Genomic DNA, 11,591 nt, shown 5'->3' on the forward strand with positions numbered 1-11,591 from the left:
TGCAGCTAGGAATTTCAAACAGACTCAGAAAGAGACTCTCCCATGAGCAGCTGTGTACTTCCAACAAGTCCCCAAAATCAAAGATACATGGCTGCCTATAATTTCCAGATAATTCAGATTTTTCTGACTATGCTAGACATAGTAAATAACAAACATGAGAAGTTATAAATTAACAATTTTTTTTAAACTCTGAGACATCTGAAATTTATTAATGGGCTTAAAGAAGGAGCTTACCAAGGAATATTTATGTGTGTGTATGTGTATATCTTCTACACAATGGTTTCCTGAAACTACAAAGGACAACAAAGAAAAGAGAGCTCAGGAAATGGTGAAATTATGGAAGTAGTAACACTGGATATTTCTTTGTAGAGAAAAGGTTTAAACTAGCTGGACAATACCAGTTTTTACAAGAAAAGACTTGAATTACACACACACACACACACACACACACGCACGCACAAATGTGTACCTTCCTGGAGGAAATAACAAAACCAGAAGAAAAGACAGAAACCCCTGAACACACTGAGTGTATCCACCCATAAACACTTGTCCCTAAAGGACAATCTCGCATGATTCTATAAATGTCAAAGACTACACACGAGAGAAATGGTAAAATGCTCCAAGTCAGTAATTGCCACAACTTGAAAATTAACAAAATGACCACAGTGACCTTTGAAAATCAAAAGGTCCTAAACATTAAATTCCAATGACATCATAAAAACTAGCTTCAAAACAAAAAGGGCTGAAGTGAAACTCCTCTTAAACTTCAGAAGTGAACTCAGACCTCAGAAAGAACATCGCATGAACCAGGGAGATTTTGTGTGTGTGTGTGAAGTACTGAATTCATAATTGTATAAACAATGGACAATACCTCATTTCTCAAGTATAATTAAACAGCTTATATAAAGGAAGATCAAATGTGTTCTTTTGAAGTGTTGACTTTGTGGTTTATAAAAAGCAAAACTCACTATTTCAATTACTCTGAGACCACAACATAACAAAGGAAACTGCCCCAGGCATAAGAGAAACAGCTGCAAGCCCCTGATAATCCTCTGACAGACAAACTGTATATACCTGCTCAGAGACTTCTCTAAAACAATCTACTTGAGTTTTTTGTTTGTTTTTGATCAGGGCTTAATAGATCTTTATCTCTCTGCCTAATAACCCAGAGGTGGCCAATAAATATCTCCTAAATGGATCAATGAAGGTACTGATCAGAACCCCAAACTTTTATTGGCAATCCTTGTCAGTTTCCGAAGAACAGAATTACCCCCTAAAAAGGATTACCAGATTATCAACAATTAAGATTTCTATGGAAAAGCTTTTGATAAGTTACTCTTTTTTTTTTTTTTTTTGAGAAGTTACTCTTAATGATATTTTATACCATAAGTCTTCATGGAAGAAGCACAAAACAGCCTCACTGATGAGTCAGCTTTCAGCTGGGACTTCCCCAGGTCCTAGGTAGTTTCACTGCTCACTCATAAAAGAACAGGCCTGGCCAACACAGCGTCTGTGGACCAAACACCAGCAGATGCTCCTCTCGTAAGTCAGATGGCCACATGGCCAGCCAAGCATCCCAGAATTGCACTCTACATCCTCCACCATACTATCATTATCTAACTCCAGCTCACTTTTAAAAATCATAATCTCCTACGTAAACCATCAGCTTTAATCTCCCATCATTCAGTCACACAAACGTCAAGCTCATGAGCACAAAGAGCATTTCTTGCATTGAGATTGCTATCCCTTGCTGGAAACACATGCCAACTGAATCTCTGAAAAGCCACCATATCTCTCCAAACATAAACAAGGGTATTTATGAAGTAGTTACTCACAGGCTTGACTCACTCTGAAGCCTCTTTCTCCATCTTAGGACTCTTATAAGGTTCATTTTATTTATGTATACCTATCCCTCTTTCCATTCAGAATTTGCTACGGGTACAACAAATGTATAAGATAAATTGATGATTTTTTTTAAATGATAATAAATTAATATTTGTGCCCCTCCCTAAATTCCTCTGTTCAAGTCCTAAGCCCCAGGACCTCAGAATGTGACTTTATTTAGAGACAGGGACTTTAAAGAGATAATTAAGGTAAAATAGGTCATATGGGTGGGCCCTAATTCAATATGACTGGTGTCCTTATAGGAGATAAGGACGCATAGAGGTATAGAAAGAAGACCACGTGAAGACACAGTAAAGAGACAGCCATCTAATGCAACTAATAAAGTTAATCTGCTGCAGATTAGGTACTTCACTAGTAATGATGAGCAGGAAAGCACCAGTCATTCAAGAATTCAACCCTGCAATGCCCTTCTCTTTCTCATTTAATAAATTTCTTAAAATCCAAAAGGTCCAGGAATGAGCATGCCCAAAAGCAAAAACGTGTACTCTTTTGCCCAAGATTATATAACACAAGGCAAACGTAGAAACAAAACTCAAGATTCTTAATTCTCTTTTCAATTAAACAATGCATTTCAGAAAGAAACATCACCAGTGTACATTTATAGCTGGATCACTATGGTGCTCTGGCAAATACTTGCTAACATACACGGGCCCTGTGGAACAGGGGTACTTCCAGAGCGGCATCAGAGGGAGCAGTTACGAGCATGGACTTTGAACCAGACCGCCTGGTTTAAAACCCCAGCTCTGCCACTTAACTAACTGTGGAATCTTCCACAAATCACTTAAAACTCTCTGTGCCTCTGTTTTATCACCTGTAAAATAGAGATCTGGAGATAACCACCTCGTAGGATTGTTGTAAAGACCCAAAGAGTTATAATGAAGTGAACCACACAAAATTACCATTTTTATAGGTCAATTACGTGTGGTTCACCAGGAGACACTGAAAGCACTGAGGACGGTCCCGGGCACCCAGCTAAGTGCTGTATATGTAAGAATCATTATCACTTCCGTTCAGCACGCTACAGTAGGGTGAATTATGAGTCCATCTCAACCAGCTATTTGCCTTCTGCAATGTTTGTGTACTTCAACTAAACCCCAAGTGTGCAGCCCAGGCACCTCTCCTTTGCCCCACACTCCCACACACTGAACACTTCCTAGTTTAGAGCTCATTCTGCTGCAGGAAGTCAGAGATCTCTGTGAAATAGAAGCTAACTACACTGCACCGCAAAGAAGCATGACTCTCTTGATCTCTGCTCTCTCCCTCTTTTTCTCCAGATGTGGCAAAGTGACACCAGACCCCAGTGTCCCCAGAGCAAATCAATGAGACAACCAAAACCAACAACGCAAGAGTTCACACTTTCTAGGACCAGCCACATCCCTGATCTCGACTTAAAACAATTCCAGGTAGCAGCGGGATCTGGAGCTGATACAAAACAATAGAGGCCTGAAAAGGACCCAGTCTGGTCAGGTCATGACCCAGACCTACGGCAAAGAAGGAAACACCTAGGACTGTATCTCAACTCTTCTGGGCCTCTGTTTGCCCTTCTTGAAAATATCCTCTTACTTCCTAATCCACCTCCTAATGTCAGGGTTGGAAAGCTGAGGATGTAAGGAAAACTAGGAAGGCACGGGCCACCAGGAATAAAAGATGTCACACTCCTCCCAGAGTGCAGACCCTACCCAGAAAATGCTCTAAATGCTATCCTGCACGAAGCCCTCCCTTGCTGGACCTTCGCCCCTTCTCGGTGTGCCTTCAGCCTTAGGCGCAAAGCTCTCCCCCTCCACAGATTCTCCCCACCGCATCCCGCAAGGGGGACCCCTTCCCTTAGAAAGTCCGCCCAGCCTTTCTCTGCTTGTACCTGACCCACACTTTGGACCCCTCTAGGTTCTCCTCCTGCTACAGCATCGCCCCCACCCCAATGAATGGGTCCTAGGATGGCCTCCCCCCGAGCCGCCCCCGCCCTCGGCAGGTGCTCTCCCTGACTTGTCCCCACGTCCCTCAACAGCCGCTCCCTTCAGCAGTGCCCCCCTCCCGCCAGGATTCCCCCCCCCTCCCCGCCCACAGCAAGTGCGCTCTCTCCCCAGCCAGCCCCACGTTTATCACCCTGGGCGCGTGCTCCCCTCTGCCGGACCCCCTCCCACTCAGCAGGTGCCAGGATCGCCTAGCGGGGCTGGTCCCTGCCTCCGGGGGCGCACCCGGTGCCTCCCCTCCGCCAGTTCCCGCCTTTCCCGGTCCCCCACCCCCTGCTCTCAGCCGGCCCCTCACCGGCGCGGAGGGTTCCTCAGCTGCACCGTCTCCATGGCGCTGCCGGCAGCCGCCCAGACCCGCTCACTGCTCCATCCTCCCCCGGGACCTCCCCGAGCCCGCCCCGCAGACCCTCCCACACTTCCGCTTTCCGCCCCCACCGGAAGCGGCGCGCGGTGCGCGAGCGGGGCGGGGCGGCCGGGCGCTGGCCCGGACCACGTGGTGCGGAGCGTGAGTCACGTGGCGCGCGGCGCGCGGACCCGGAAGCCGAGCGTCCTTCCCCGGGCTGGGCTCCGTCCGCGGCCGCGCCTTGGGGCGACTCTGCTCGCCCGGGACACTCGGACTCGGGCGGGCCCTCATCCCTCGGAGATACTGAGGCTTCCTGCGAAGCGCCGGCGATTCCCAACCCGCCGGGTCCTACGCGATTCCTGGGAGGCGCTGCTCCAGGGACTCCTGGAGGTATCGGTGGGTTCCTGCCGCTCCCAGCCGGTTGCATTCTCGTCCCAGACGGAGGCCGGGCCGCCCCTGGATGTTACGGAACATCCGGCTGCAAATTGCTCAGCTTCTTTTCTTAACGGCCTGTCACCTTTGAGTCCGTTTGCGGACCTAAAGATAATCGTGATTAAGTGCTTGCCAGGTGCCAGCTTACCTGTCTCATTTAATCATCCTCATACGAACCCTGTAACGTTACACCCAATTTTTTTTTTTTTAATGTATTTGACGCACAGTGCTTACCACGTTCTCGGTGGTTTACTAGAATTAATTCATTTAATACTCCTAATAACCCTGTAAGGTGAATACTATTATCGCTCTCTTTTTAAAAAGGAGATGAAGGTCCCTTCCTAAAAATACGGATTTGGAGATTTAGATACTAGTGCAGGCTTTGCACTGAGTCTGACCAAGCTGGACAACCATTGATGTGTACCCTCTGTTGGGGCGTGAGGGTCAGGGTCTCCTCTCCGCTCAAGAGCTCTAGTTCCAGCTATGGCAATCTGTAAACCTTCAGTTGCCAAAAGCATATTCCACCCAATTTACCCATGGGGTAAGTTACATGAGAAAACATCACTGTTTTTAATTGTCCTGCTTTTCCCAAAGGTATGTCATCCATGAAATTAACGCCTGAGCATCCACTTTTCAGGGCCACCCATGTATGGCATCCCATATGCTAAAATAGGGGTAATGGATCCATTCCCCTTAAGCTGGAGGAATACATTTATAGCGAATCTGCTATGTGCCAGACACAATCCTCAAAACAACCCGATGAAGTAGAAGTTATTATCCCCATTTTACGGATAAGGAGAACTCTTATAGACGTAGCTAGTGAGAGAAAAGTATTTAACCCAAGACTGGCTAGACTCCACAGAATCCATGTTTTACTTGCACTTTGCCCTACTAGAAATCTGTGTAAATGCCAGTAAGAGCTCTGGGGTAGTAAAGATCAAAAAGTTTGCATCAAACTCAGTAAGCCGTCACTGGTCCCTATTGCAAAAAGTCAGTCCTCTATCCTCTGAAATCCCCTGGTACTTTTCCTGTACTTCCTAAAGCACACTCTACTTTTGACCTTAGGTTCAGGCCCTGCTGCCCACACACGCATCCCTATAAAAGAAGGTACTCAGAAAGCATTTTTTTTAAAATAAATGTCAGCTTACCAATACATGATGTCAGACATCCCTGTTTATCCCCTTCCTGGGATTTTCTCTAAGATAGACTGACGTTAGGATTCCCCTCTTTTGGGGTGCCTGGGTGGCTCAGTCGGTTGGGTGTCTACCTTTGACTCGGGTCATGATCTCAGGTTCCTGGGATTGAGTCCAGTATCCAGCTCTCTGCTCAGCAGGTAGCCTGCTTCTCCCTCTTCCTTTGCTTACTTGTGCTCTCTCTCTCTCTCTCTCAATCTCTCTCAAATAAAATCTTTTAAAAAAAAAAAAAAAAAGATTGCCTTATTTTCAGCAGAACTTCCAGCCCAGCACTGCCCCATAGAAATTTCTGGGTTTTGTTTTTTGTTTTTAAGATTTATTTGTTCATGAGAGACCGGGAGATAGAGGCAGGTTCCCTGCAGTGAGCCTGATGCCAAACTCAATCCCAGGACTCCAGTATCACGACCTGAGTCAAAGGCAGACACTCAACCACCGAGCCACCTAGGCACCCTTAGAAATTTCTGTTTTGATAGAAATGTTCTATATATATGCTGTCCAGAACCACTGCCATAGACATGTGGCTATCGAGCACTTTAAACGTGGCTAGTATGAAAAACTAAATTTTAGGGATCCCTGGGTGGCGCAGCGGTTTAGCGCCTGCCTTTGGCCCAGGGCGCGATCCTGGAGACCCGGGATCGAATCCCATGTCGGGCTCCCGGTGAATGGAGCCTGCTTCTCCCTCTGCCTGTGTCTCTGCCTCTCTCTCTCTCTGTGTGTGTGACTATCATAATAATTAAAGAAAAAAAAAAGTTTAAAAAAAACCTAAATTTTAAATCATATTTAATAATTTAAATTGCAAACCTCAATGAACTGTAATATAATTGCTTAAGAGAAAGAACCAATGGGGCACCTGGGTGGCTCATCAGTTGAGTGTCCAACTTGTGATTTTGGCTCAGGTCATCATCTCAGGGTAGTGAGATCCTGTGTCTGGCTCCACGCTCAGCAAGGAGTCTGCTTGAGATTCTCTTTTTTTCCCCCCACTGCATTTCTCTAACAACTAATGATGTTGAGCATCTTTTCAAGTGCTTGTCAACTGTACATTTTCTGAATTATCTGTTCAAGTCTTTGTCCTCCTTAAAATTGCATTGTTTTATTATTGAGTTCTTAGAGTTTTTTAATATTCTGGATTCTGGATGCATGTCCTTTATCAGATATGTGATTTACAAACATTATCTGGGACTTGTATTTTCATTCTCTTAATCTCAGTAAGAACAGAAACTTTAATTTTTAAGTATAGTTTATCCATTTTTTTCTTTTATGAGTCATATTTTTTATGTCATACCTAAGAAATCTTGGGGGAGGAGACCAACTGTACAAGCTCACTTCCCAGGTTCCCATGTCAGCAGACTTCTGGATGGTTTCAGCTAGCACTAGCAGGAGGCAGAGGGCAAAACCAAGAGAGAAGCCAGTCTTTTCTCTTCTTTGCTTCTGATCAAGTATCCAACAGTAACTTTGTCTTCAGCTCCTTCTAGAATGTCCTGACTTGGCTTCAGCTCCTAGCAACTACAGCTTCTGACCCTGTAAATATCACTGATGAGGGAGCAAAGGCAAACAGAGCAAAGCACAGGCTAATCCTCCCCAGCTGCCCCCCCTCCATGGGATATGTGTGACATTCTTCAGGCACTTATGGCTGCCCTAGAGCAAAGGAAAGGGGGGGGAAAATGATAAAGATCACAGTCACGCAAAATACAAGTTTTCTTCAGCTTTCAACTGACTTCATGATCTGTAAGAAAAAAGCAATTTTCAGAATCCCATAGACTCAATTTCCTGGAGCTCTAAACATCACCCTCCCCTCCCTAGGTCAGAAAATCTTCATGAGTCACTCCTCACAACCCCAGCGCAACTCTTTCCACCCCTGGGTCCTGTCTCAGTGCTTTAATAAAAACCCACCTTTTTCCACCAAAGATGTGTCAGGAATTCTTTCTTAGCCAAACCCCAACACTCAAAACCACATCATCGCCATTTCCTTTTTTATCTTCAAGTCCTGAGCATAGTCGTCATTTCCTGCTGCTGCTGACCTTTGGGCTCCTTCACTGTTACCTGTTGGCATCTTGGCTCCTCTGTCACCTCTGAAACCAATTCCCTGAATTAAATTCTTATTTCAAATCCCTCTTATAAGCCATCTTACTCAGATTGTGATTGATACACCTGAATTGAAAAGCATCCAGAATTATAAATTGACAAATTATGATGCTGTTTATACTTCTTTCCCTAAGACTAATTGGTTCATTATTTGGAATTAGCATATAAAAGTATTGGCTGTGCCTGGCTCAGTTAAATGAAACCACCAGTTAACCCTGAAAAGAAGTGTTTAAACAACAATAAAAAATTAATGTCCAATAATAATGTCTGTGCATATTATCACACCTAGGAGACTATGGCTGTAATATTTATTCCTTCTCCATTAAAGCTGAATACATATTAAATATGGCTTTGATGAGATGGTTAATTCAGAGAGATGAAATCTTAATGTCAAAAGTTACTTCCTGCCCCAAAAATAGATCTCAAAAGTGCATCAGCTGATAAATGTATAAATAAATTGGACAAAAAATAAATAATAAATAAATAAATTGGACACCCCAAAAAATGTATACAATGGAATATTATTCAGTAAAAAGGGATGAAGTTCTGATACATGCTACACCGTAGATGACCCCGGAAAACACTATGCTACATGAAAGGAGCCAACGAAGTATCATATATAATATTCCATTTACATGAAAAGTTAAAAGTAGGCAAATATATCAGAACATAGATTAGTGGTTGCTTTGGGCTTGGGTTTGGGCTTGGGGATGGGGGAGATGGGGTAGGTGAATTGACATAACTAAAAGAATGTAGGGTTTCATTTTGGGGTAATGAAAATTCTAAAATAGATTGTGATGATTGTGCAACTCTATAATAAAAAAACCACTGAACTGTACTCGAAATGGGTGAATTATATGCTAGTGAGTTATTTCTCAATAAAGTTGTTTCTAAAGAGTCACCTCCTGGGGCACCTGGGTAACTCAGTGGTTGAGCGTCTGCCTTTGGCTCAGGTCATGATACCAAAGTCCTGGGATGGAGTCCCGCATCAGACTCCCTGCGGGAAATCTCCCTCTGCCTATGTCTCTATTTCTCTGTGTCTCTCATGAATAAATAAATAAAAATCTTTAAAAAAAAATAAAAAGTCACCTCCTAGAAGACTTCCCCTCTGCCCCGACCCCCCAATTATCTCCCTTCCTTAAATTCTTTCAGTTCTGCTTTTATCAGCCCTAATAAAAGGGAAGCCCTGATATTATGGGAAGCATTGTGGGAAGGGACTGCCATCTCTCAATTGCTGTGTAAGAAACCACTCCCAGGGGTGCCTGGGTAGTTCAGTTGGTTAAGCATCCGACTGACTCTTGATTTTGGCTTAGGTCATGATCTCAGGGTCCTGGAATCACCCCCCCCCCCTTTTATGGGCTCCCAGCTCAGTGGGGAGTCTGCTTGTCCCTCTCTGCTCACTCTGTGTCTGTCTCAAATCTTAAAAAATGAAAGAAAAGAAACCATTCCCAACATTAGTGGCATAGAACAGTATTTTTTTCTCTCTCATAAATCTACAATTTGAGCATAGTTCAGCAGGGAAGGCTCAACTCTTCCATGGTGTTAAGAGTCCTTCACTATTTGGATGAATTCCTATCCAATAATGCCTCACTCACATGGCTGACAAGTTGGTGCTGGCTGCTGGCTAGGAGCTTACTTGGCCCTGGGGGTAGAAGGGTCTTCTCTGTTTTGGTTTGGTTTTTTTGGTCTCCTCACAGAATAAAAGCTAGGTTATGAGGGTATTTATGAGAGAGAGCCAGGAGGGAGCTGTAGTGCCTTTTAATGGCATAGCTTTGGAAGGTAGATAATGTCATTTCCACTGTTGAGGGGGCCTCAAAGTCCTTTGCAGTTTCAAAGACAGCTGAGATAGACTCCATCTCTTTGATGGCCAAGTTCTGGAAGAGGGTAGAGGACTGGAAATTATTGTTCTGGTCATTTTTGGAAAATACCACTTACCACCAGTGAATTTGTACCATTTATAATATGGTGGCACCATTTATAATATCTCCACCTGCAAGCAACTGAAAAAAAACATCTAAGTGGTGGCTAAGGCACTGTGGCATTTGCTGTTTATCAGTAAGTAGTCCAGAAGTCAGACGTTCCAGGGTTGACTCAGCAGATCAACAATGTCAATTTCATCTTTCAGCTCCCGCCCTACTCAGCATATTGATTTCTCATACCTGTGCTTTTTGCCTCATAATTGCAAAATGACTGTCACCTGTCCAGGTGTATATCCTTAACTCAACAGTACCCAAAGCATAAAAGCAAAAAAAAAAAAAGAAAAAGAAAAAAAGTTGTTTTGCAGTCCTGTACCTCTTATCTGGGAAGAAAAAAACTTTCCCATAAGCACCCAGGAGACATCCCCATAATCTCGACAGGTATATCAGGGTCACATCCACCCCTGGCCAATCACTGGCAAAAGGAAGTGAGATTGTGATTGGTTTAAAGAAACCCTGATATTCCCTGGACCAGGAGAATTCAGACTTCTAGAAGCAAAGATGGAAGCTGTTGAGTAGATAACCAACAGTTTGTGTCCCTCCTAGGGTTTCCCTACCACACTAAGTGTTCATGCTTTCCACATGGGGGACCTGCCCTGGACTGAGGGGATGCAGACGGAACAGCCATTCAACCTCCAGAAAGTTTGTAATCTGGTTGGGTGAGGTTTACAGAAATAATTATAACTAAACACCTCAGAGACCAGCTGTTTGCCAACAAACCTTTATAACTGCATGTTTGGCGCCAGATCCTATTAGGTCTTGTGGAGACCAAAATAAAGGCCTACTCCCTGCCTTTATTTTATTTTTATTTTTTTTTTACTACCTGCCTTTAAAAAATCTTACAGTGTTTGAGAAAAGCTGTAAACTGACAATCACAGAGTGATAAGTGCTAAATGAGAGATAAACCCTGGGAGCAATAGGAGCAGAGGCGGGACAAAGTGAAAAAGACCTGAGGAGTCGAGAAAGGCGTTCAGAGAGGATGGTTGAGTTGATTACAGATGCAGTCAGGATCAGGAAGAGAAGTGCTTGAAAAAAAAAAACTGCAGGGGGTGGGGCGCATAAGTAAAGGTTGGGAAGCAAGAAAAACAGCTTCATGTGCCGCAGGTGGCAACAAGCAATTAGTGTCCCACATCAAGTGGGACAGGACGCTGAAGCTAAGCTAAAGCCTCCCTCAGTGAAAGATCCTCATCAGCCTATCAGTGCAATCATTCATTAAATCAATTAACTATAGAGCACCAGGTACCAGTTAGTTTCCAGCCTCAGTGCCTTTGCACTTGCTATCTCTGTCTGGGCCCGCGCTCCTTTCATCTTCTCAGGCCCCTTCAGCTCAGTTAGTCCCTCGGAGACCCTACCCCACCCCCCACCCTCTGATCTAAAATAGTCCCCACGTGGTCACTTTCCATTACATCCCCGTTCGGTTTTCCTTCCAGCACTAATCACAAGAGACTATGGTGTTCGTTTGCTCAACACTTAACAGCGCATCGGTGCCCCTTAGAGCGTAAGCTCCTTGCGAGCAGGCGCCGGGCCTCTCTCACGGTTTCACCTACCGCGGCGCCCAGCGCATCTCCGGGGGCCCGAGCGCGCCCCGCCGGGCGGCCCCGCCCCGAGCATGCGCAGGGGGCCCCTGGCGCGCGCAGCCCCGGCCCCGCCCCGCGCGCCCCGCCCCGCCCCGCCCCGTCCCATCCGCTCC

The 11,591-nt window shown here is 44.9% G+C and overlaps 1 protein-coding gene across 1 annotated transcript in view; it reads right to left on the reverse strand.

Annotated features, from left to right (window-relative positions):
- The window catches only part of STK4 (serine/threonine kinase 4), an 86,692-nt gene extending 82,397 nt beyond the window's left edge, over positions 1 to 4,295 (reverse strand). Inside the window, exon 1 of the mRNA XM_041732928.1 lies at positions 4,171 to 4,295. Coding sequence (XP_041588862.1) covers positions 4,171 to 4,205 — 35 coding nt within the window. The 5' untranslated portion in view covers positions 4,206 to 4,295. The remainder of the gene's footprint in view (positions 1 to 4,170) is intronic.
- Between the last annotated feature and the right edge of the window lie 7,296 nt (positions 4,296 to 11,591).

Source organism: Vulpes lagopus, chromosome 18 (assembly GCF_018345385.1).
Source record: "Vulpes lagopus strain Blue_001 chromosome 18, ASM1834538v1, whole genome shotgun sequence".
In the NCBI taxonomy this organism is placed as follows: domain Eukaryota; kingdom Metazoa; phylum Chordata; class Mammalia; order Carnivora; family Canidae; genus Vulpes; species Vulpes lagopus.